This window comes from Balaenoptera borealis, assembly GCF_965194805.1.
Source record: "Balaenoptera borealis genome assembly, chromosome: 3".
In the NCBI taxonomy this organism is placed as follows: domain Eukaryota; kingdom Metazoa; phylum Chordata; class Mammalia; order Artiodactyla; family Balaenopteridae; genus Balaenoptera; species Balaenoptera borealis.
In genome coordinates, this window is record NC_138866.1 from 112,541,650 (window position 1) to 112,568,560 (window position 26,911).

The following is a 26,911-nucleotide window of genomic DNA, read 5'->3' on the forward strand; positions in this document are numbered from 1 at the left end:
CTACCACTGAACCCAACTTTATCCTGGTAGATCTGAGGAGTCAGAGGTCGGAGACCACATCCGTGAAGTACCTCTCATTAGGGTCACCTGGGACAGGAAGGTTGCTTGTTTTCTAACTTTTAACACTTAGGACAGTCATACAGCCTATGACCTTTGCCCTTCTTAACTGGTGATAGGGGCCCTTTGTCAGTAAAGCATTCATGTGGATTCTACTCCACTGTTTCAGGTCACTCCCCCTATTAAGTCTGAGGCAGCAAAGGAGTGAGTTGAACTGCTTTTCTCACTGTGAGGGAGGTACATGCATTATGCTCAGCCAGTTAACAGGTCAGAGGAATGGGTTTCCCACTGTGTGAAATGTCTTCCTTTATCATTATGTGTGTATTCTTTAAAAACTTGCCTTAGCATCAGGCACTCTGGAAAACGCAATGTTTCTTTTCTAGTAACTACAAAATTAGAAATATTAACTTCTTAGATTTTTAGGTGAATACTCATTGTGTTTGTGTACGTACGTACGTACATTTGTGTGTCCCTGTACAGTGTTCCCATTGCTTCCTCATTCTTACAGAATGAAACTCTGAAGTTTGAAAGTGTCTGAGTCCTGAAGCAAGATAATTGAATGTGACAGAAACACAGTAACCAGAAGACCTGGGAGGCCATGAAAGATTTGCATTGCAAATATAAAAAATAAATAATGAGGCTTCTTTTTCTCCCTTACAGGGAAACTGGATTCCAAGATCCATCAAGGAGCAAAGAAGGGGTTAATGAAGCAGAATAAAGCTGTCTGACCCAGGAAAAAAGGAACTATACAGCATAGTGGAGTTTTGTGTACTAAAATTGCTATCCACTGGTCCTTTGGAATTGAAGCAGTAGACATCTAAAGGCTTGGCATCAGGCTTGAACCTCTCAGAATTTAAACTCATCAAAATCTGTATATTTTTCTTAAAGAGTGGGATTCTTACTTTATGTAGTGGGTCAAAAATCTTTGGTTACATTATTTATAAAGACTTATTTTAAAAATTCTAGATCTTTGACATTTTTCTCAGAATGATACAGAAGAAAAAGGAACAAGTTGGAAATTATTTTCCTCTCTGAGGCTTGGATTTGTTTTAGTTAGGAAAATTCTTAACCTAGGTTAACAGTATTTTAAGGCACCACTTGAATTTTAAAGTTTTTTTTTTTTTCAAAGTGATAACCTGGTAGAGTATTAGGATGTTTTTGGAATTGTGTTTAATAGAAACGTGTGATGGGACAGAGAGGTTTTTAAACAACTTTGCTGCTCTAGTCCAACGTCTCTTCAAGCAAATAGTATTCAGCTGAGTAACCTTCCCTGGCAGATTTTTGGTGGGGGGGTGGGGTGGGGGGATAACCTGAAGAGGTGCTGCCACTTTGTTCTTTGGTTTGAGACATTAGGACATAAGAGGATCAGACTGGGATGAGATAGAGCCACCTGCTAAAGCAGCATGAAACTGCCCTGTTTATTTTGTTGGTATTGCAAAAGTATCACTTGGATGGAGCAATTAGAAACAAACAAAAATAAAATCCCTTCAGTAAATGCATCCAAATATCCCAAAATGCTTAAACCAAACCCTTTAAGCCATCCATACCCCAAGAAGCTATGAGCTTTGGAAAAATAGGAGGTTGGTTTGAAATGAGATTTTTACTAGTCATTCTGGTCCCACTTAGTGAAGCACTTTTTTTCTGAGGCTGTTCAGAAGAGCTGTCAGAATCTCAGTTGCTGGCATCCTCAGGAAATTCACGGTCTTAAATGTGTATGTTCTGCTTTTTATAAAGCAGCACTACCACACTGGGGAAGTTGGATTCCCTCCAGCAGTTGTGTGCATGACTTAAAAAAGAGAGCGCAAGGGAGAGAAAAAAGTGCCCTGTGTTATGAAAAAGATTAATTTCCCCTTTCTTTAATCCTTCATATTCAGCGTTTATTTGCATTGAAATGCCTCCACTCATTATGCATTGATGCTCACTCAACTGTGAACCCTGCTTGTTGCAGAGCTCTGGGCATTGGTTTTGTAGGGGCCTGATCACTCTGGATTCCCAGGCGAAACCCACCCAATTCTTGTTCTAGTAATGAAGGCATGTTGTATTCTTTTTTTTTTTTTTTTTTTTTCTGTTCAACTTCTGTAGAGAAAGTTGGAAAGGATGCCAATGGCTGTTCTTTAGGGGGAAAAAAGTCTCTCTCTGGTCTTCTGCAGACCCTACTACTATTAATGAAGCCACACTGGGTTTACTATGCAGTTAATAGTTTACCAAGCAGTAGCAATTTGAATTCTGTGCTGGAATTGTCTGGTTTTCTTAATACCAAAATAAAATTGAAAGGTAGGAGGTGAAGAGCCAAAGGAGAAAAAAAAAAGAAAATGTTTATCTTTCTGCCTTTTTATTTGAATGACAGCCTGAACACAGAGGAGTATGGATTGATTTTTCCACCTGGATAGATTGTGTGTGCATGCCTAAAGAAAAACATCAGGAGACGCAAGAGTTCAGGTTATGCAACCATTTTGTGTGCTGTGATAAAGTTTACAAGAACTTTACAAGTTTATGAGAAACCCACCTCAGCATCCAAAATATGCAGCTGGAGCCACATGAGTAAATGGCAGAGTAACTTGGAAACTTCTCCTTTTCATGGTTAGACTGTGAAAGACTCTCTTCAGTTCACGTGGTGGTGGTATAAGGTCTCTCTTTTATTTGTGGAGACACCCGGGAGGAAGTGTGGGAGAGACTTGGGGGTAGATGGCCGTCAGTTGCTCAGTGATGAATAGCATAATTTAAAGCCTAGTGGAAAATCTTAGCAGCCTGAGTACAAACTCGCCCAGGAGTAGCCTTTCAGTACTTTACAGCACTTTGCACTGACCCTGTAACTCTGGGACAGCTTGGCCTGAGGGAAGGTCCACATTTCTGAGCTGGTTTACTTCTACAGCCTAAATATCTGTACCCTCTTTTGGATGGTTGGGTTCACTGGCTCTCAATTTGTATAGTAGCTAAAGGATTCAGCGTTTTTGTTTTTCTAGGCAGGACACAGTCTCAATTATATAAGCTCAAAGTAGGATATATATAAAACTGGAGTCTTTCTCTGCCAGGATTTTTAGGAGGCTTTGGCCTTGCAGATGTTTGGAATGGAGTAGGGGTGGGGGGGTGGTGTTTGCTTGCTACAGCTAATCTGGAGAAAGAAAACTAGGTGTCCCTTTTTTTCTTTTTAAGCTGGCAGTTTACAGAAACCCGTTTTTCCCTAGGGAGTAGGTATAAAAAATTGACTATAAAGATTGCTTTTACAAATAATTACAAAGTTATGGGTTTTTATGAGTTATAACCCTAATCTCTTTTCATTTTAACTACTGTCTCTACTGAAGTCCATTTATGTGGATTTCATTTTGTTTGGTAAGTTTTTTTTGTTTTTTTGTTGTTTTTTTTTAATGCTTTTGCTAGAGCTCCTAGCCAAGATAGAGACAGTATTGGGGTTGTTCTCTTGCCCAGTTAGACAAGGCCAGTAAAAAAGCAAGCATCTATTAAACTAGAGAAATCAGCTAACTTCAGTTTATTAGTCCTCGGAGGGCAGGAAAGAAAGTCCTGTGATGAAGGATTTTTTTCCTTGAGATTCAAGTAGCAAGTGCACATCTGCTGTTCTCAGCTTCTGTGAATGTGTTTGGAGGGAGGTGATCCATATTACAGGCTCCAGCAGCATCAAGGAATCTAGCATGTGGAGGGCTTTCTAATTCTCTCATGCAGAGAAGAAAGAACATAGCCACAGTGCCATCCTCTGACACAAAGAAACTTGTGTAAATGTGTGTCCATTTATGTGTGTGCACATAATGTGGATTAATTCATGCAGTGAAACCTGGTAGACTGATCAGATTTCTGTGGTGACAATGAAGAGTCTAGAAAGAAAACCTAGTAAATATTGTACCCTGACTTGCAGTCAGGTAGATAAGGTGGGGCAGAGAGGGCAACTGAGAATGTGTAGATGTGTCACAGGAAGGGAGTGAGATGTTGGGACAAGGGGCAAAAAATGTCAATACATAAGATTTGAGGAGCGTCTAGAGCTGTGCTGTCTAATATAGTAGCCACTAGCCACATGTGATTATTTAAATTAAGTGAAATTAAGATTCAGTTCTTCAGTCACAGTACCATATTTCAGGTGTTCATATGTAACTAGTGACTTCTGAATTGGACAGCTCAAGTATAGATTATTTCCATCATTGCAAAAAGTTCTATCAGACAGTGCTTGTTCAGAGCAGGGGTTAGCACACTTTTTCTGTAAAGGGCCAGACAGCAACTATTTTAGGCTTTCCAGGCCATATGGTCCCTGTTACAACTATTTAACTCTGCTGTTGCAGTGCAAGTGAAATGAATCCATAGATAATACGTAGGTGAATGAGCACGGCTATGAGCCAGTAAAACTTTTTTTATGGACACTGAAATTTGAATTAATATATTAATATAATTTTCACATCACAAAATAGTCTTCTTTTGATTATTTTTCAGCCATCCAAAAATGTAAAAGCCATTCTTATTCTTAGTTCATGGGACATACCAAAACAGGCACTGCACCTGATTTGACCTGTGGGCCATATTTTGCCAAACCCTGGTTGAGAGGAATAAGAAGTCAAAACTTAAGATTCTTTTACTGTGTAGGACATCAATTGCTTGAAAATTTTTAATGGTTCTTCTAGGCTTGAAAAATGTCTGTCTAAAAATAGGAGTTCACTGTAGGAATGTTTGCTTTGTTCCCCATTTTTGCAGTCCAGTCTTTTTCAGTGGTAGAGTCATGCTCTTCAGTAGGAGATGACTACTCAAATGTTAACCTTTAATTCATACCTAAGTCTCTAAACCCTTCTCGTTGTCTGCCTGCAAGTAGCTGAATCCTCACTTGTAACATCGTCCAGTACAGATTAGAGGTTTTCTGTCACCTGGGGTCAGTTTTGTTCTTGTACGGTCCTAGAACAAGCTGAATATGGGTGGATCAAGGGGAGATTATTTTTACTAGGCCAGATAGGCTTAGTGTTCATCTTTAGCCATCATCCCCTGACACACACACACACACACACACACACACGCACACACACCTTTTGCATGTGTATTTGGAGATATAAAGGGATTTTATAACCTGGCTCTATCCACAAGTCACATACTCTCTTGAGTGGCACTGTTGAAGGATGCCTCAGGGTAAGGGAAAGGAAAGATAAAAACTGCAGAGCTGGGAATTCCCTGGCGGTCCAGTGGTTAGGACTCCGCACTTCCACTGCAGGGGGCACAGGTTTGATCCCTGGTCAGGGAACTAAGATCACACATGCTGCTCAGCCAAAAAAAAACCCTGCAGAGCTAAGATGGTCAAGGACATAATTGAGACTAAGACTTGCGAATTAAGATAAATTTCTTTTTGCAAGGGAAGGGGGTGGATGTTTTAGGGAAGAGGTGGTGAAAAGTATGATAAGTTTCATGAGTGAGAGGTGAGTGGGAGGGTTCACTTAAACAAGGACAGGATGCCTACTAGATAGTGTGCTGGGCAATCAGATGAATGGCAGATAAGATAAAAGTTACAATAGTTAGAATGGTGGGTTGGAAAAGAACCATAGGACTTTTAGATAATAAAAGGCAACAAGATTTGGTGATATGGGGTGGTGAGGTGAAAAGAGATATTAGAAGGATTAGAAATGGGTACTTTTAAGAGGAAAACTAGTGGTAATCCTACAAAAGAAATTGGAGAACAAAGGATAAAAAATTAGGGGATTGATACTTTGCTGAACCAAGGGATAAAATGGGTGAAACACGATGAGCCGTGCTTGCTCTTCTGTTCTTTGTGGATGTTCACGTTCAGACCCCTTGTGACCCTTTCCTCTCCCCATGGATGGACACCTATAGAATTGGTGTCTTCCGCATTTAAGGTATGATACTTCCCCAGAGACCTCTCTGCGAGGAAGTCTGGTCCAGCGAGAGGTCTTTCCACGAGGAGAGAGCGTTAGGTTCGAGCTCTCCAATCCAGGTTTCTTCGAGTTTATCTCTGTTTTAACCGGCTCGCCGGGTTTTCCAGCATTCCCAGAGCTCCGAGTCTCTAATCCGGGCTCCGAGTCTCTAATCCGGGCTCCGTGTGACCGCGCGTTCCGAGACCCAGGATTTGGTTCATCCATCCAGGTTCCGGGTTTCCCCTGCGCTCTACCGCTCCAGACTGCACACCAGCCCGGGATCCGGATCCGAGGGCCCGGTAGTCCAGTGTCCGGGTCTTGCGGGCGGCCCTGGTTGTCCCGGATCGCGGCGGCGGCGGCGGCGGTGGTGGCGGCGGCGGAGGGACCCGCGGCCCCGGACACAGCGGCACCGGCGGGCGGGGCGGAGCGGCGCGAGGAGGGGGCGGAGAGCCGCAGACGAGGCGGGGTGGGGTGGGGGGGAGGGGCCGCGGGAACGGATGGCGGCCTGGGCCCCGTAGCAGCGGCGGCTCGACGGCCCGGGGCCCGGGCGGGCGGAGGTGGCGGCTCCCGGGACCGGCCGCGCGGTGAGTCCGGAGCTTTGTGTGGAGCCGGGGTTGGGGGAGGTAAGAGGCGGCGGCGCCGAGGGGGCCAGGGGTAGCGGCGCCTGACAGAGGAAGTGGGGGTTGCGGGGCCGGGGCGGAGCGAGGGGAAGGTGTGTATGGCGCGGGTGGGGGGGGTCGTTGCGCGGGTGGGGGAGGGGGCGTCGAGGGGCGCGGGGTGAAGTTCAAAGCGCGGCCAGGGCCGGTTCCGGCTGAGGGTAGGGGTGCCCGAGAGGGGATTAGGGTCTGGCCAGGTTGTGGGGACAGGCCAGAGAGTTTCAAAGGCGAGTCTGGGTATCTTGAGGGGGCCCAGGGCGACTGGAGCTAGTCAGGGAGTTAGGGGGGTTCAGGGCGAGGGTCTGGGAGCAGGACGTGTGCGCAGCCCAGGAGGGGGGAGCAAGGTGGCCGGGAGTGTGCAGTAAGTAGGTTGTGGGTGTGTACTCCTTCCAGTCTTCAGGTCACATTTACTCCTGTCCTTTTCTTCAAGATGGAGGGATTCCTGGGCCTGGTCTTAACTGCTATCCTAGTACCCCCGGGAGGGTTTGTGACCCTGTCCTGTTTGGAAAACCCATGCTGCCCTCTTTTCCCTTTATGTGTAATTACGGTTGGATCATCTCTGTGCTTTGCTCAGATTCTCCTTCCTCCCTCTGGGGTTGAGGAGGAGGAGACACATCTGACCAATTAATGTGTGTTTGTGAAACAGGCAGCAGCCAACAGTCATTTCAGGTTCTAGGAATTAGGCTCACACAGGGTGGAGAGATCAGAGCCCTTCAGGGGGAATATTTCTGAACAAATCACAGATGATTAAATTATCTAAGAAACAGCTTCCAATCTAAATGAGAGTGGGAAAGATGGGGAAGAAAGCCTGTCTGTTTCCAGCCATGTGTCCAGAGCCCTAGGGGTTGAGGAGAGTCCCCAGTCCCCTACAGGCCTCTCTTTTCTGTATGAGGCTTTGCTCTGCAGCCTTGAGTTAATTTCACCCCTGCTGCTTTGTGTTGGGGGAGGGAGTGCTGGTTCAGGCTGTTGTGAGGAGATGACTGTTCTGCTGCCACACACAATAGTCGTGTCATTTTATCGGGACTGCTACCCCAGGGCTGAGAACTGCTGCTGCAGAGATAAACCGGTCCCTCTCACCCGCCTATTGTGTACACAGTGAAGGTCATAGGTTCAAGTCTTGTCTGAGAGCTTTGGATATGCTCCATCTCCCAAGCTCCTCAGTGCCGTTTTCTTCCTTTTCCAGACTGGGGCTTGCCATTGGAGGAGGCCAGACAGAAAGGCTCTTCTTTTTGAGTGAGGAACAATGCAGAGCTCATTGGCACACATTTTTCAGAAGAATAGGGAATGCCAGCCATGTTGTGCCTGCCTCTTTGGCTAGCCTGTACTAAGTTGAGGAGGAAGAGTGGCTGGGAGACTCAACCCTGAGGTTTGTGTCAGACTTTTAAGGAAGAAGACTCCAAGGGGAGGGTTTTACTCTTGTTTGAGCCAGCATATTTGATCCTTTTTATAGAGATGGGACACACAGATTTTTGTTTATTCGTTTAGGAATACCACTAAAAACCTGTGCAGGGTTAAGATAGGAAGTCAAGGACCAAGTACCTTTTTAATGGTGACTTCCTGGTCAGAATAATTGCACAACAAAAAAGCCACAGAATTTGCCTATCTGGGCAAGGGCTGGGGAAACGAAACAACTTTCCTTTTTATCTTTATTTTCATTCTGATGAAAGGAGGTGACTTGTTCATTGTGTAGAAAATCCATATGTGTTTCTGTGTTAGGGAGAAGTTTGCCAGAGAGATGAACATAAAAAAAAAAAAAATCATTTGAGATCTTGGGAGTTACTAATGAGAGAAGGATGAGAACAAGCTAGAAGGAAACCTGTCCTTGCATTTACCTCATAGAAGTGCCCAAATAGTATTTAGGTACTATTAATTGGGTAAAGAATTATTGGGGGCTAGAAATGAGGTTTTCCTTTAGGACATTAAAGAAAACTTTTCTTTAAAAAGAGATTAGAAATCAAGCTCATTGTGGGAGGACAGTTGTACACAATGTACACTGTACACAATAGCCAGCCATTTCCTATAGAGTGTTGTTGAAGAGGAACTTTAGCCTTTGGTTGTGGTAAAGGTATTTCTGAGGCCCTAAGTCTGACCACGTTGCCTCCCTTTTCTCTTTCAATGAGTTTCTTAAAAATGATGGCTTGCCACTTAGATGTTGGGCTTTGTTAGGAGGGAACAGGTTGTTCTGACCTTTATGTTTCTTGATGACAGAACTGTCTTAAGGTCTTACTAGAGGTGTTGTCTGTCTTTAGACTGTTTCCAATTGTATGTCCTAGGTCTCTGAGTGAAGTCTCAGCTAAACTGAGTCCAAAGCTTTTTGCTCTTGGGCTGTTGGCATTCATTTCTTAATCCTGTCAGGTGACAGTGAAGGCAGAAGCCTCAGATTAAATTTGCCCTGATTAGATTTAGTGGTTTCAGAATTGGGCCCTTGCCACAAGGAGTCTTATAAGTCTTCTGACTGTGACCATATTTCAGAGAGCACTTTGGATTTTTTTCCCCCAGCCTCTTGTTAGAAAATGTTTCCTTGTGAGAGGTCTAGATAGCTGGACAGATTATTGCTTATTTTGTGTGAGGATATGGAAGCATAATTTTGGCTCCTGGTAGTAATTATGTTGCAATTAGCATATAGCAACTAAATGACTGGAACAGGATAATTTGTTGAGGGGTTTACTGATTGCTCTGTCAAGTGGAAGTGCCACTCCTTACTTATTTGACTCAGAACACTACTGCCTGGGCTCAGCCGTGGAGACTTAACAAGTACAGGAATGATGTGTGGTCTCTAGAAGTTCACATTCTGTTTTCTCTCTCATCACTGCCAGATACTACAGAACCTTCTAGTGCCACTTTTTCCTGCTCCATAGGTAACTAAGCAATTGTTATTTCCCTTGTGGAAACTGGTCATGGATGGGAATACTGCCAGACAGATGGGGCCACTCTGAGATGAGGCAGCCTTATGTTGTGTGGCAAATTTTCTTTTAAGCAGCTGAATTCTCTCTTCTGACTGATTTTTAAAAATCAGATTTCTTAAAAAAAAAAAAAAAACCCTGCAAAATACAAAATCACGTAGTGTACTAAATATGCCTTTGTGATATCTCATAAAAGTTGGCTATGACAGACAAAATTAAGAGAGGCGATGCTGATTGGCAGGTTCTGGGCCCACTAAGTGTCAGTGAAGGACTGTTTTCACTAAGGAACAGGTAATTCACCAAAGCACCTGCCTAGCTGGGCATGTGGAATTGGCAGCAGCTGTGCAGTTGCAGAGGGATTATTGAGCAGGTGGTTAAAGAATCACATGCCACAGTAACAAGAAAATACTTGGTCCTCCGTGGTTTAGGTTCAGTTCATATGTGTGAAATTCTTCTTTGTTTCACGTTTCTTAATGCCTGATACTGGTTTGTTAGTGAGATGATAATGGAATAGAGAAAAGAGATTCTTCCTTCTCTCTGTGTTTCTTTTAGATTACTGAGTAGCTTGCCTTAGACATGGTCCTAGACGGCCCTATTGTATTTCTGTGAGTTCTGGCTTTATGCCCTATGAATGGGAAGGGAATAATGGTAACTCAGTGTTTCTAGCACTTGTTTATTAGGGGGATAGGGAAGGAGAAAATTCTTTGCTTTTAGGGTGGTGAAAAGGATTTAGCTGCTGGGAGGATACCCAGGTGCAAAGGATGTAATTGACTTTTTGTGTTAAGTCTACCTGACATATCTTACTCAAGACTTTCACATGTGTTTTTATTTTATGAATGTAATTCTCCACATGAAGTTTGCACCTCTTCTGTTGTTTGTTTTATTCCATTTTTAGTTTCTCCCAGCACCTTTATAACTCTTTTTTTCTGGCTTTGAGATTAACATCACTGTTAGAATCAAGTCATCATCAGAGGGCCAAATCATGCTAAGGAAGTATCTCAACTAAATGTTTATCTTAAAAACAAGTATAGCATTTCCTATAACTTGGAGGAGGATTTTCTATTTTGAGGGTCTCTGCAAATTCCCAGATTTTCCTTCTAGGTTATCATCATCTTCTGTTAATATTTTATTTTTCTTTCACATGTTCATGCCACTATAGTAGGCAGTGCCGTAGAGCCTAAAATTTATAAACAAGCAACTTGGTGTTTATTTTGTGACTTCTTTAGTGTCCTCCAGTGATTTTCTGTATTGGGCTGACAAGCTGTGTGCTTGAAACATGCAGGCACACACATACACACAATCTAATTGAATTCACAGGGTATTAATTAACAGTTGATTGACAGCAAAGAAGTGACTTTAACTGTTTTGGAGTTCAGAAATCCCTTTTCCAAGTGAAGTGAAGGCTCTGATCTGTCAGAGAGATTGAGACAGAGATTTAGGTAGATGGCTGGCTGGCTGGCTGGATAGATAGATAGAGTTTTTTGATTGATTTAGGGAAAAGGGAGGCAAACAGTGTGACTGAGGCCAGGGCCAGTGGACCACTACAGAGACAGGGACATTTGCAAGAATCTGTTTAAACCTAGTTTGCAACCTAGCTTTAGGTAGGAGCCTAGCAGTCATTTGTATAATACTCACTTCTGGGAAAAAATATAAACTTCTTTATTTCCCCATATGAAGCCATCACAGCTGTTTGTTTTAAACTGTTCACAAACCACCATGTATTTTCCTAGCATTCTCAGTAGTTTGCTTCCTCATGTTTTTCTCCCTCCCCCATCTCCCATCCACATTCTCTGCTCTGAAGACTTCCCTAGCAGCCTGGAAACACTCTAATTACTGTAGCTATTATAGTCACAACCCAGATCTTCCACCTCCCTTCCACTCACCCCTTTCTATCTTCCTTCCCCCTCCCCTTGCTCTAGCAGCAGGAGTTGAACTGCAGTCTCATGAGCACAGTCAGATCTATGAATGAGCTTTATATCTTGTCAAGGCAGAACTCCAGATCCAACAGGGCTGATTTTTCATGGTTCTCTTGCTGTTTGTTCTTGGATCAGAGTCCCAGAAATAAGAGATGGCAAATACCTATTAGGTCATATCTAATCCATCACTCAGGAGCAAACCTGCGATCTTTTTCTTGTCTCTGTGAGAATTTTTTCCTTCTTTCTTTTGCAGGTGAGAGCTGTCTGATGCCAGGCAAGCTCTGAAACTGCCTTCTTTTTATTATGCTCTCTGGTCATTAGTGTCAGGCCAGCTTTGCTCCCTTGGATTTTTATTCTTATCCCATTTTCAGGATTACTTGCTCCCAGCAAAATCTCCACCCTCTTCAACTTCAGTCCTCTCCTTTTTTTTTTTAAATTAATTAAAATTAATTAATGTATTTATTTTTGGCTGAGTTGGGTCTTTGTTGCTGTGCACAGGCTTCGGCGAGCAGGGGCTACTCTTTGTTGCCGTGCATGGGCTTCTCATTGCGGTGGCTTCTCTTGTTGTGGAGCACGGGCTCTAGGCACGCGGGCTTCGTTAGTTGCAGCGTGTGGGCTCAGTAATTGTGGCTCCCGGGCTCTAGAGCGCAGGCTCAGTAGTTGTGGCACATGGGCTTAGTTGCTCCGCGGCATGTGGGGTATTCCTGGACCAAGGATCAAACCAGTGTCCCCTGCATTGGCAGGCAGACTCTTAACCACTGCGCCACAAGGGAAGCCCCCCAGTCCTCTCCTCTTGATTGTTGGCACCACATTTGTGGGTTCCTTTTGTACCATCAAGTTATCTATGCCAGAAGTTACCACTTTTCAGACCTTTGCCACAAGAGTCATTGTGGCATTCTCTTAAGGAGTTGCATTTGATGGAGCACAGGACACAAATCCCAGCAGGTGGTAATTAATAAAATGGCTCAGAAAATATGTGCGAGGTTGTGCCCTTAAGAACGCCCTGTACTGTATGAACAAATGCTCCTCCTTTCTGTTTGAATTGGGGTACTTCCTATTCTAACCCTTTGTTCTCTTTAGATGGATGAATTTTATTTTTGTGTGGCTTAGTTACAGTTAGTTATTTTCTGATTTAATAGTATAAAATGTTTATTTGCTAATATAGCTTTTCAAAGCATAGAGGAAAAAGCACAGAATTGCGAGTCATAAAACCCAGGTCCTGAGCACTGTTTTGCCTCTGACTAGCCATGCCTTGTGCTAGTCACTCCTATGTTTTCACTTTCCTTATCTGTAAAGTGAGCATATTAGACATGATCATCTCTAAAGGTTCCATATAGTGTTGAATTTTATACTATCAAGATTATGATGAAAGAATGGGACAAAAATGGTTGATGGTTGACGTAAGGGAGCAGTTTTTTATTATTGTATTGGTATTCAGAAGGGCAAATAAGTGCAGCCTTAGTTCCCGGGGGCTTGACTCTCACTCCTCTTTGATATGTTTATAAAGTTTATGCTGTGCTTTTTTTTTTTTTTTATGAAGTTATCTTCTTTTGGAGAGTCTTGTACCTTCATTCTGCAGGTTCACCGGTTTGTCAAATATACCTTTTTCTAGCCTTCTCAAGCCATAGGAGTGGGGATCAGAAAGCTGTAGAAAAAGAACCTCAACTTGGGAGAAAGAAATCAAACCTGAAAGGATTTGCCTGATATCATTAAGAAGTAATTTTGTGTATTCAGTCAGGAATCTAAGATCTTTAAATCTCTTATATCTGAAATCTTGAGCCAAGGGACTGATTTTGGAGGTGGGTTGGGCATTTTTCCATTTTTGTCCAGTTAGTGGAAAACCTACTTTGAATTAACTTCTTGGGATTGAATAAGAGTTGCCTACTGTTTTGTTTACAAAATAAAAGTGTTATTTTTAATGCTCAAAATGCAAAATCTGGCAGTTTGACCAACAAGGGGGATCTCTGAAATACCCCCTAAAAGGGACTGAGCAAATTAAAGCTGATGGGTGACTTTAGGAACTTTGAAAGTGGTAGTACAGTTGACCCTTGAACAACACAGGGATTGGGGCACCTCCCCCCCTCCCCCAGGGAAGTAAAAAATCCTCATATAACTTTACAGTTGGCCTTCCAGTATCCAAGGTTCCAACCAACTGCAGGTTATGTATACTGTAGTACATATTTATTGAAAAAAATCCAGATATAAGTGGACCTAAATTACAGTTCAAACCCATGTTGTTCAAGCGTTAACTGTGATGTTAGAAAATCTTCGCTTTCAAGCGGTTTACAGGAATAAAATTGTATAACCTAGTTGTTAATTCCCCAAGTTAGGATTTTTATCAGCATTTCCCAGTTAGTTTTTGGATTTGGAACTTCCAATAGCGGCTATTTATTGAATGTTAAGAAGATGATGGTCTTTTAGTCTTTCTTTCTTTTTGGGGAATGTGTTTAACATGGCAAAATCACATGTTTAATCTACCTTTGAACATTGGAAGAAGCATTCACTGTTCTTAAATTTGTACTTAAAAGATCCATCCGTCTGTAATAGAAAAATTCAGTGGGAGGAACTATTGTTTATTTTGGACTCATAAAAAGTCCTGGGAGTGTTTTGCTTTATTCCCAGCCATCTGTAGCACATTACTAATTTTCAGGTAATCTAAAGGTTATTTTGAGAAGTGTTCCACTTGAATGAGATTTTTTAAAGATTTGTATTAGAAATATAAGTGGCTTTTGTAGATAGATTTTTTTTTTTAAGTGTCAAGTGAAGGGTTTTGAATTGAAAAGTGACCAGAGTAGGTGCCATGCAACCCTTGGAAATCAAACCACACCATGATTGAAATCCAGGTCTGGCAGTTAGGCCACATTGCCTGCTGGTACTGCATTGCATGCTGATACAACATTGCATGTTGGTACCTGTAGTTTCTTAGGCTGCAGTTCAGTATTTATAGAGTAAGGCAGCAGTGTCTGCTCTATTCTATGTACAGAGTAAAGCCAGAGGCCTTTTGGTATGTTATCAGAGTGTTCCTAGTAACATTCCTAGGTAAGCACTTCGGGTGTGGTTAAGATGAACTTTTATTCATGTGAGCAGAAGTGAATGTTCAAGAATGTCCCTTGTAAACTTCAGTTGCAAATTCTGAGGTTTGGTGTGAAACTCAGCAAGAATGGTATCAGAAATGGAACTATAGAGAAATTGGAATTGTGAGGCTCATGGGGTCTGTGAATCTGAAAGGTATAGTGGGAAGGGGGAAATTTTTTTTCTACTTGGTATTTGCTTTTGAATGTACCTCCAGTCCATCATTTCTGAAACTTGCTTCCCCTTTTCTCCCCTAAGCATTACAGTTCTTCCAGTTGCCATGGCACAAAACTTTGGGTTCATATTTGGTTCCTTTTTCTTCCTTACCACCTCATCTAATCATTCACCAAGTTTGAATCATTCTAGATACTTTATCATTTAGCTTTACCTTTTCACCTGACCTAGTTCAGGCCTTTCATCTGTATATTATTGTAGTAACCTCATGGTTAATGCTTCTTTCTGTATTACATACTACATACTACTGCAATATTATTAGAGTTTTTATTTATTTAGTTAGTTAATACAGGCATCCCTTGTCTTAACTGTGCTTCGCGGATACTGCGTATTTTACAAATTAAAGGTTTGTGGCAAGCCTGTGTCGAGCAAGTCTATTGGCACCATTTTTCCAGCAACATTTGTTCACTTCGTGTCTCTGTGTCACAATATTTCTCTAATTCTTACAGTATTTTAAACTTTTTCATTATTATTATATTTGTTAAGGTGATCTGTGATCAGTGATCTTTGATGTTACTACTGTGACTTGCTGAAGGCTCAGATGATGGTTAGCATTTTAAAATTAAGGTATGTACATTATTTTTTAAGACATAATGCTATTGCACACTTAATAGACTACAGTATATAATAAACATAACTTTTACATGCACTGGGAAACCAAAAAATTTGTGTGACTTGCTTTACTGTGATATTTGCTTTATTGTGGTGGTCTGGAACCGAACCTGTAATATCCCCACGGTATGCCTGTATTTATTGAGCACTTATGTGCCAGGCCAGACATCATCTCTGTCCTTTCAGGACTTACACATCTAGTTGAGGAAACTAGCAATCATTTAATGAATGTATGATTATGAGCTAAAGTGCTCTGAAAGGAAAGAATTTGTTTCTAGAAGAATATGTAACAAGGAATCCCAGTGTAGACTTTTAAAAACACAGTTCTGATTATTTCACTTCTTGCTGAAAACTTTTAATGACTCCTTACTGCCTATATAGGCCAGTACTCAAGATCTTCCATAACCTGACCAACCCTGGCCTTCAGTCTTATTTCTTTCTCACTGTTTTTCCAGCCATTCCTTCTGCTTACCCTGCATTTTTCAGTCTGAACACCTTAGTTTTTTTCTTTTCTTTTTTGTTGGAATGCCCTTCCCTGCTCCAAGGCATTCAGCTTTAAATCTGACCCTTCCTTCAACCTACCAAAAAATTTCATCTCCCTCCTGAAGACTTTCTTAACTTTCTTCTTCCCACCCACCTATATCTCCAGAATCGATTTTGTATTCCTCTGTATCTCTTTAGCTCTTTGCTAGGATCTCTGTTATAGCACTGTATCACACCTTGTCTTTAATCATATGTGAATATATTTTTTTCCCTACCTCATTCTAAACTCCTAAGAGACCTGAGTCTCCTGTTTCCCATGGCTTCCACCCCAGTGCTTTGAATATAACTTTATGGGTAATGCTTGCTGAATTGAATTGGAATTTGATTTTTGAAAACAGAAACTTCTTGTGATTTTTTTTTTTAAGACCTTCTTTTATGTTAAGGTAACTTCCATTTAACACATTTTATCCCAAACTGAATAACCTAGGAACAAGGCACAGACTATGAAAGCCTTTAGAAATCCTTCAGACTCAAGGACAAGCATTTGTGCCCTTTAGTGCCTGCAGCAGCACTGTGGTCCCATATATCCTAACTGATGGAAGACTTGAGGGGAGGGGGAGAGGTAGTAGTACATGGCAGACAGAAGCAATGTAGGTCGGTCACGGGAACCAGACTGATTCTGTTAGAGGAATAGAGGCATGGTTGGGCCCTCTGGGTATTGTTGACCTCCAAGAGGTCTTTTTAGTTTTTCTTATTTACTTCTTTCGTTCCATAAATATTTATTGGATTCCTGCTATATGTGAGGTCCTGTCCTAGCTGCTTAGGATCTATCAGTGAACAAAATAGACAAAAAAATCCCAACCCCATGGATCTTGTCTTTTAACAAAAGGAAATATAAATAAGCATAATAAATAATTATATAGTATAAAGAGGGTGATAAGTAATGTGGGAAAAAATAGAACAGAGTAAGGGAGATTAGGAGTATGGAGGAAGGATAGGTGGGGGAGGTAGGAAGGTTGCAGCTTTAAATAAGATGGTCAGAGTAGACATCTTTGAGAATTGTGGTGCTAGTGTGTTACTGGTTTGTTAGGCACTTCCCTGAGGGTGCTGAATACTCTTCTGCCCAGAAGAGAGATAGAGGCACTGTCTGCAGTTGTTCCAAAGGGTCTAGCTGACAGTGAGGTGGAAAAATGTTCCTTTTTCTTGGCTGCTTCCCTGACTGGCATTCCTGGAAGTTAATCATGGTGAAAACTGCAGTCATGTCTGGAAGACACCAAGGGTAGAACTGGAGGCCTTGTAGCCAGTTCCCTGAGGAGTGGGATTTACTCTTCTGTTGATTGGCCCTTGGGTGCCTAGAGTAATGGGTGAGTTAGGCCTCTGAGTTTTCTCCTTCCTCAGAGGGAAAAGCCCATTATCATGACCTTCCCTCTTTCTAGTGAGACCTCAGCAACTTTGTTTGGGGTAGCTCTTTAAAAATAAGTTTTCAGGGACTGTACACTTTGCTCCCAGCCTAAAAATTAAATTTTAAGGTTTGTGGTATTTCGACTTCCTCTCAATGCATAAGTAACTATGTTCTGGAAGTCTCAGTACCTAATTCATTAGCCTGAGGATGAAGATGTCTTATGATGTCTAGATGCTCTCTTGTTTGACTTGTGTTTTGTAAATTTTCTTATAGTTTCCTTGCTTGCTCTTTACTAACCCTTCTACTACTTCATTATTTTTCCTGTTGCCTCTTCCCTTTTTCTTTACATTAAGCTGATAGGAAACAGAAATCCCTTAGGCTAGACTGCCATTTTGGTAATTGGCTGGAAGCTAAAATTCCTACCTAATGTATAGGAGATGTCTTATTTCTGTCCTTGGGTTATGTAGAATGCAGCTTGTGGACATCAAGCTCTCAGCACGTTTGTTATATTGTATGCTATTTGAGGTAGCTGAGAGGTGCAGGATACCTGTACACTCTATTTTTAGTTATTTATATCATCAGCTTTTGCAGTTGCAGTGCACAAGGAGACCTATTGGCCATTCTGAAAAAATGTGCTATTTTTGATATAAAATTTTAGAATAAAGGTTCTCAATGAACTTGGGGTCGATGCTAAGAAAAATCTGTTAACTTTTAGGCAGATGTGGTTCTAATGTTAGGTGAGCCTCTAGGCAGATTTCACATTGCTTTTCTTTGTCAGGATTTGCTGCATATCAGACTTGAAGTCATACGTTCTCACCACATACACTCAAGTGGTACAATAACATATTACCGATATTGTGAACTTTAAAACCAGTGGCTGTTAATTCAAGTGTGTGTTGTTTTTTTCTCTGGTGGTTAAAAGGGTTTCAGTTTAACTGACCAAGTTGTTTGCTTTATTAGTAAAAATGCTTTAATGTTGCTTAGTTTGCTAGTGATAATTGCTTTTTTTAGTAGTAGTGTTTCTGTGGTTTGTATTAGTAGGCCCTTCCAGTCCTAACAGAGCTTGAAATCCTGGCAGTGTGGATTTCAGATGAATTCCATAACACTCTCTGACAAAGAGGGAAATGCAGAACAGTGTCTGGTAGTATTCTTTTTCTTATGGAGCCTTCCTATAAGAAAGAAATTCAGTTTGAACAAGATTACATTGGGGTAGGTAATATAACAGTGACATTTTCTTCCAACAACAAGTCTATAATATATTTTACCTGAATTTGTGATCTGAAGCATTAGATTTGTTTTAAAGTGTTACATAAACATGATGAGTACCATTTCTGTCATACTCATATAATTTTTTTCCCTTCTCCTTTCTTGGTAGGCAAAATAATGATACAATGTATCACAAGTATGATACAAAATAATGTATCAAAATAATGATACAAGTATCACATCTCAGATACTTGATGGAAGGAAACTAATCATTGAAATGTGGTGCTGCTAGGCTCTGCACTTCATAGGAATGATACAGGTTGCAAGGGATTAAATTTTTATAAGGATCGAAATCCTTACTTAAATAAGAATGTCACAGTCCTAATCAAAATAATGTGGCTGAGTTGAAACTGTTAATGGAGATTGGAGAAGCTGCAGAATTAGGCCAGATAATAATAATGTGGGGTTTATTTACTTATACATAGATTGGTTAAATACTTTATTGACAGCAAATGTGAAGATGTGGTTTTGAGTAAGATAAACTACTTCACACAGTTGGCAGTTTTAGATCCCATAAAGCAAAGAAATAACCTGGATTTTGCTTTGAGGAACAAACAAGAATTGATAAACGTTTCTGTAGGTCAACACTATTTAATAGTGATCATAATCTTGATTAAGCTCAACATTCTTCAGGGAGAGCAGGAATAAAATCTATCATATGGGGATTCATTTTTAAGAAATTGAGCTGCGATCAAGTATGTACAGTAGGAAAAGTGGAAAGATTTTAAAAAACAACCCACCGGAAGTTTAAAGACTTAAATCCATTTTATTAGAAAGCAGGGGATCAAAAGGACCGTGCAAAACAGATGGTCACTTGGCATAGTCTCAGAGGTTGTGGAGAGGAGAAAAGCATCTTTAAAAAATTTTTTTAAACATTTTCAATCAAGACCAAAGAAGCCCACAAAGTGATGGTGGTTAGTCACAAGTGCTGCCTAGAAATTAGGTGAAAGAAAAAATGATGAATTAGTTAAGCTCTTTGCTCAACTGATGGCAAGAGTTTATGTTTGTTTTTGCTTTTTTAAGAAGACATGTTAAAAATGGAAAGGCAACTAGAAAGTTGTAAGACTGCTTGATCATGATGTGAAAGATCCATTCAGGGACGAAGACGTTGGAGAATTTCCACTTCTGTTTTTCCCGCTTCCCAAGCGGTTTAAAGCTTCTGGTCAAATGATGATAAATGCTTAACTTAAAAAAAAAATTAGGACACGAATTTATCTTTTTTAATGCATAGAAAGCACGGAAAAATGTACAGAAGTCCCTGGAGTTATCCCAGAAATGGTAATATTTATTTAGTCTTTCCAATACATTTTTTTCCTAGCTGCCTAGGCTTTTTTTCTTGATCATATCAGTAAATTTGATGAGATTAAATCTATCTACCCAAGAACTGAGAAAGAATTCAAGGATAAACTGTAACTCTTAGTGAAAGTATATCACTTCATGTTTTAAGTGGCATGGTCATTACACTAAGGGACTGGTGTAGATATGTGGTTCTGTCCATAGAAGGGTTTGGAGGTGGAGGGAATAAAATCTATATTAGAAAATTGAAAAATGTAAATTAAAGATTGAGATGACTTGGTATCATTCGTATCATTTACTGGGGCCAGGGCGATGGGTTAGTTTACATAAGAAGTCACATATGACAAATCATTGACAGTTGTGTGTGGACAGAGTTGTTACCAGTGAACATTGTTTAGTTGTTTTTTTTTATATATATATTTATTTATTTGGCTGTGCTGGGTCTTAGTTGCGGCATGTGGGATCGTCGTTGCCATGTGCGGGATCTTCGTTGCAGCATGCGGGATATTTAGTTGCGGCACGCGGGATCTTTTAGTTGCAGCCTGCGGGGTCTAGTTTCCTGACCAGGGATCGAACCCAGGCCCCCTGCATTGGGAGTGCAGAGTCTAAACCACTGGACCAGCAGGGAAGTCCCGACATTGTTTAGTTTTAAAAGACTTTTTGTTAAAGTCAGGCCAAAGGCTATTTAAAAACTTTAGTCTTGGAATGGGAGAAAATGTTTTGTTGTGCATTAGCAAACTGACTTTCTGACAGTAAACACTTCTGTGTAGGTCCACAGTCCCTTCTCTGCAGTTCTAAAACCCCAAAGTTCTGAAAGCTGAAAGTTTTTTTGTAAGGTAGGCACAAACCTGATTTCAGCTAATGAGGCTATTTATAACCTTTTTTGGTTGTTGTTCTATTTCAAGTAAATATTTATTCATTTTGTTGTAAGAATATTAATGAGTTTCTTGTCAGGGTGCTGTTCCAGTTCCTACTGAGAGTATTAAACTGTGTATGGTATACTAATTATCTCAGCTTTTTATAGGTGAAATAACTGAGGCTCAAATAAGTGCAGTGACTTGCCCAAGATTCTTACACATCTAGGGGGGGAGTAAAGAGTAGACTTGAGCTTTTGCTACCTCCTCCTTTGTTTTGTTTTGTTTTTTTTTTTTTTCCATTGTACTGTGCTGGTTTCTCATGACTTTACCTCCAGAAACCATCTTGATAAGTTCTTCTAGGTGGAAGGGTTTAAGCAGTGACACTCATTTTATTTGACATTTTAATAAATGTTTTACAAAAGTGACATATTCAGGTTTTCTCATGACATTAAGCTCTTTCAAGTACTTAGGTTCGCAAATTGTTCAAGATTATACTTCCGAAATATCTTGGCTGTGTGTGGGGAATGAAAACTAGAAGATGAGCTTCAGTGTGCATAGTAGTACATTTAAAAGAGGCAGAAAGTCCAGGGGACTTCCCTGGTGGTGCAGGGGTTAAGAATCCACCTGCCAATGCAGGGGACACGGGTTCGATCCCTGGTCTGGGAAGATGCCACATGCCGCAGAGCAACTAAGCCCGTGCACCACAACTACTGAGCCTGCGCTCTAGAGCCCACGAGCCACAACTACTGAGTCCGTGCACCTAGAGCCGGTGCTCCGCAACAAGAGAAGCCACCGCGATGAGAAGCCCACGCACCGCAATGAAGAGTGACCCCCGCTCGCCGCAACTGGAGAAAGCCTGCGCACAGCAATGAAGACCCAATGCAGCCAAAAAATAAATAAATAAATAAAAGAGGCAGAAAGTCCAAACCACTTTGTTAGCATGAGTAACTTCTAGCTAACAATTATAGCCCCCAAAGGAGACTAGAAATCTTGGTAAGCTATTCCTCAAAAAATTAGCTCAGTGTGCTGCCAGGGAAATGCTAGGTGTCATTAGGAAGAGGACTAAAGAAAGATAAAAATAAACTTCCCTCTATACAAAACCAAGGTTTGTCTTTGTTTGTGATACTCTGCGTTCTTTTCATCCCTAAGAAATACATACCACAGCTGGTGACCAAATGAGATGAAGGCTTTAATGAAGACATGTAAAATGAAAAAAAAAAAAAAATCTTCAGCTTTTAAAGACAGAGGGAGTATTGTCAAACCCTATCAGGCGATGAGAAGAACATATAGACTTGTTCACCAGCTCTTAGGATTCTGTATTGGATAGAGAACACCTTTTCAAATTAGAGATGAATTTAGCTTAATTATTGGGTTGCTCTTATCAATGGTAAATAAATAAAACTTGTTAACACCAGAGGTAGTAGAAATTTTAAAAAGGGTCTAGAAGGTTTTCTTGTGTTTTTTTAAAATTAAAACTTCTTATTTTAAGATAACTGTAGGAGTCTCATCCAGTTGTAAGCATAATACAAAGGAATCCCTTGTACCCTTTACCCAGTTTCCCCCAGTGGTAATGTCATGCAAGTATAGTACAATGTCACAACCAGATATTGACAGTGATACAATCCACCCAGCTTGTTCACATTTCCCCAGTTTTACTTGTACCCATTTATGAGTGTGTGTATTTAGTCCTATGCGATTTTATTACCACCAGTCAAGGTACAGAACAGTTCCATCACCACCAAGGTACCTCACATTGCCCTTTTATAGCCACACCTGCCTCACTTCTGCTACCCCTCTTCCTATCTCTCATAAGATTTTTGATAAATTTTTGGATTAATGTATTTTATAGTAACCTGTCAAGGGGATCCAGGAATATTTGGGGGAGTGTATCCTTAACTTTTTATAAAATTATTTTATTTTTTAATTTATTTTTTCAGCATTCCAGTTTACTGTATTTATTGTAATGGAGTAATGACCCCTTTAAAAATCAGTGTCCATTGATGGACAGGAAACAACTATTACAATGAAACTAAAATATTTGAATGTTACAAATGAAAAATAAAATTAAATATACAACTTCTGTCTGAATAGGAATTGCTTTATGCTCTCTTAGAACTTTGCATCTATTTCTTTTTAATTAATTATATGGAACTATAATAACCATATAAAATTATTTTAAAATGTTTTATTTATCAGATTAATACATGTACTTTTTTGTTTTTGTCTTCCCATGAACTTTATATTAAAAGTCAAATAGTGGTATGGCTTTTAATGAAAATCAGTAATCCACTGTTTACCCTTTCCCATCACACCAAGTCTCACTCCCACCAGGCACCCACTTTAAAATTTTCAGTCTTTTTCTTGTATTTACTTCCATATTTCTAAGTAATAAATAATATACACTCCTATTGCCCTCCCCTTCTTATCAAGTCAAATGTTTGGTTTCATCAGTATCCAATATTTATTGTGTTAAGTAAATATTTATTATTGAACCATTTAGTATACTACTATTATGTTTGTTTGGTTTTATAAATTTTAGTTTGGTTGCGTCGGGTCTTAGTTGCGGCACGTGGGATCTTTCATTGCAGCATGCAGGATCTTTTGTTGCGGTGCGCGGGCTTCTCTCTAGTTGTGGCATGCGGGCTTCTCTCTAGTTGTGGCGTGCGGGTTTTCTCTTCTCTAGTTGTGGCGTACGGTTTTTTTCTCTTCTCTAGTGTGGCGCGTGGGCTCTGTAATTTGCGGCATGCAGGCTCTCTATTTGAGCCGCGCGAGCTCAGTAGTTGTGGCGCACGGGCTTAGTTGCCCCACGGCATGTGGGATCTTAGTTCCCTGACCAGGGATCAAACCCACGTCCCCTGCACTGGAAGGCGGATTCTTTACCATTGGACCACCAGGGAAGTCCCCTGTTATGTTTTCTTATACAACTTATGTTTTTTTCCAGGATTTAATATCATTAAGTACCTCACTGTTTTTGGTTTGTTGTTATTCATTCTTTCAGACTCTCCAACAGATCTATAAATTTCCTCACAATATAGTCAAACACATGGTAATCCTTAAATGTAGTTTCCTTCCTTCCTCCCTCCCTCCCTTCCTTCCTTCCTTCCTTCCTTCCTTCCTTCCTTCCCTCCCTTCTTTCCATTCCCCTAAATATCCTGTGGGGATTGATGGCATGATTCCCTTTTACCGTGATCACATAAAATGCTATTTTAGGACCAGGACCGTGATCCAGTAATACAGTCCTTTTATTCATAGGTGTTTACTATTTTACCTTTTTTTTTTTAAGTATAATGTGCATATGATAAAGTGCATTAAGTACACCAATCTTAAGTGTACAACACAGTTTTTACATGTGTACATAGCCATATAACTACCATCCAGCTCAAGATAATAGAACACTTCCAGCACCCCACAAGGTTCCCTCATGCTTCTTCCCACTCAGTAACAACCTCCCAGACATGACCACTTTTCTGACTTCTGTCACCTTTGATTCATAGATGTTTAAAATGTGCTAACTGAACGTTTTAAGTCTGATAGAATGTATCATACATTTAAGTACGAGGCTTCCAAGGGATTGGTTATGTCCAGAACTCCTGATTTGTGGGCTAGCCCTGTTTTGGGTAGCAGGTATGCATGGATGAGACTGAAGGCTGAGAATACTCCAGAGCAGTTAGGTGTTTTTTAAGGAATGTGGGGACTGGATTGTTTTCTTACTTTTCCCCTAGACTTTTGATAAATCTGTATCCTTTATCTGTATCTTAGAAGAAAGAGGAATCCACACTCTGTTCTAGTAAGTTTGAAGACTGTTAGGTAATTGAGACAGCTTATAACTAGTGACAGATCAAGCTCAAGTAAGAATGGAGATGAGAAATGGCAGCCTTGGCAGTGTTACGATTCTGCCCATTGAGGAAAGCAGTGTTCATTCACTCATTTATTGACCAGAATATTTATTGAGGGAGCACTGTGACCTAAACACTGTTATTTGCATACAATGGTGAGCAAAAGAGATGCAGCCCCTTGCCCCCAGGATGCGTGCAGTCCAGTGGAGGAAACAAATGTTAATCAAATCATCACGCGCACTGGGAGGTAGGATGTGAGCAGGGAATGTCTGAGGTAAATGCCAAAAGTCAGTAAGGTGGGAATGGGTTGCAAAGAACAGAGTGTGGCCATGAGATGAGGCTGGAGAAGTCAATCTGGCTTAGATATCCTAAGGGATGTGTGTGTGAATTCCACCATTTTTTATGGTTAGTCTAACAGTGTAGATACTATCTTTTTTTCTTTTGGCCGCCCCACGCAGCATGTGGGATCTTAGTTCCCCGACCAGGGATCAAACCTGTGCCCTCAGCAGTGGAAGCATGGAGCCTTAACCACTGGACTGCCAGGGAAGTCCCTAGATACTATCTTTTGATAGAGAAGTTTTCTTTGTGTGCTCTTTAGAGTTGCTATAGGATAGTAGTTAAGTAAGAGACTTAGGAAGGGAGGTGAGGTCTAGAATATAAAAATGAAGGTAATTCCTCATGTTTCCTGAAAAGTGCTTAGGTTTTTTTTGTTTTGTTTTGTTTTTAAATATTTATTTATGTATTTATTTTATTTGGTTGCACCGGGTCTTAGTTGCACCACGTGGGCTCCTTAGTTTTGGCAGGCAGGCTCCTTAGTTGCGGCTCCAGGGCTCCTTAGTTGTGGCACATGGGCTCCTTAGTTGTGGCATGCATGTGGGATCTAGTTCCCTGACAAGGGATCGAACCTGGGCCCCTGGCACTGGGAGCGCAGAGTCTTATCCACTGTGCCCCCAGGGAAGTCCCTGCTTAGGTTTTTTTCCTTTCCCCCATTCCTATGAACTCGACCCATATTATTCCCTGTTTTAGAGGTGAGAAAAGCTCTGCCACAACAGTTCTGTGTGGAGGCCCAATTTCTTAGATCTCCTGATTCCTAAGCTAACTCCACTATTCACTTTTTTCTTGAGAATTTGACATCACCTCTTTCTCTTTAGTACAGAATGTTTACCTCTGGGGAAAAGAACTAAATTATAAAGGGCTACATAGCCCTTCAGTTGTTAGGGGAGGGGGGATGGTAGAGCTTTATTGTTTACTTTAGATGATCTTTGCCTTCTGCTTCTTGGCTTACTTATACATAGGCCTTGGTAAGGGTTTTCTCTGTGAACCAGTTCCGCCAATGAATCCCTATAGGGTTGGGACTGAATTATTTACATGTTTAGTATGCTGTTTAGCCTATTGTGAGATGTATGCTGGCACAGAGCAGTATTGACAAACACCAAGGCTCTAAACCTGAGCCCTGTTGAATAGCTATGTCTAGTGGAAGTGTCAGTTGCTTATGTGAAATGAAACAGGTCAAGCCTCATAATCTTACTCTGAGAATAGCAGCCTGTGAGGACCATAAAACTATTCATGAGATGCAGGTTATAAACACTGAGGGACTGGGAGATGCTACACTTTTGCTCTTCTGTCCTTAGGTGACACATGGTAAGATGAGCCCTGTTGAATTGGATCCATCTTCTCAAATTGGCACTCTTAGTCTGTCTTTATCTGATCCCCATTGGAGATATAAGCTGAGAGCTATGGTACTTGAGGAGATGACACAGTTCCTTTGTTACAGTAATTAATGTAATAAATTAAGGAAGAGACCCAAAGGAAAGTTGATTGTTTCTTGTTAGAGCCCCAGTTGGAAATTCAGTTGATTAGTGAGCTCTAATGTGGCAGCTAGAGAGGGAGGTGCCTGTTCTTCCAGCCGGGTAAGCTCAGAGTCACCACGGATGGTTCACATGTTGTACTAGCCTCACCTGAGGTTGGCTGAGTCTGTGATTTCAGGGTAGCATCTGGAATTCAGGGAAGATGGTATAGTTTGGTTTTCTCTCAACTTTGTTTTATCCCACTGCTTTATTGACAATTCCCTGGGGCATCAAACCCTGTGAACCTCACACAATTTAGTTTGGAAGGCCTGTCAGGGGGGTCAACAACCTACTGGACTGGAACAGTTGGTAAAAGAGATAGTCCAGATGTTAAAACCATGAGCTTTGAGATTGGTACCTTGGCCCTGAGGGATTTTTGAAGCAAGATGGAGTCTTTTTGTCAGTCACTATAGTGTAGGATTTTATGAGCCACATCTGAAGGTAGGAGTAGCCTAAATGGAAAACCAGAGTAAGTGAAAACCACTGAGTAATTGAAAGAAGAAAGGATTGCCATTTTCTTTCGTAGAACTCAAATGGATATCAGTACTACCTGTAATTTAATTTGTAAAAATTTTTTTAATATTTATTTTTCCTTTATTTTAAAAATACTTTAGATCTCTAT

The 26,911-nt window shown here is 40.9% G+C and overlaps 2 protein-coding genes across 12 annotated transcripts in view; both read left to right on the forward strand.

Moving 5' to 3' along the window:
- TRIP4 (thyroid hormone receptor interactor 4) overlaps positions 1–1,022 on the forward strand; it is a 68,537-nt gene extending 67,515 nt beyond the window's left edge. For all 3 annotated transcript variants that reach the window (XM_082383331.1, XM_082383330.1, XM_082383333.1), the window contains exon 13: positions 718–1,022. In XM_082383331.1, coding sequence (XP_082239457.1) covers positions 718–785 — 68 coding nt within the window. In that variant the 3' untranslated portion in view covers positions 786–1,022. The remainder of the gene's footprint in view (positions 1–717) is intronic.
- Positions 1,023–1,155: 133 nt separating this feature from the next.
- Positions 1,156–26,911, forward strand: part of ZNF609 (zinc finger protein 609) — a 228,111-nt gene continuing 202,355 nt past the window's right edge. For 3 of the 9 annotated variants that reach the window (XM_082383224.1, XM_082383228.1, XM_082383229.1), the window contains exons 1-2: positions 6,288–6,493; positions 15,177–15,257. The gene's annotated coding sequence lies outside the window, so the exon portion shown is untranslated. Of the gene's footprint in view, positions 2,638–6,282; positions 6,494–15,176; positions 15,258–26,911 lie in introns of those variants that run through there. The other 6 variants (XM_082383230.1, XM_082383231.1, XM_082383227.1 and 3 more) reach the window with 5 other exon arrangements.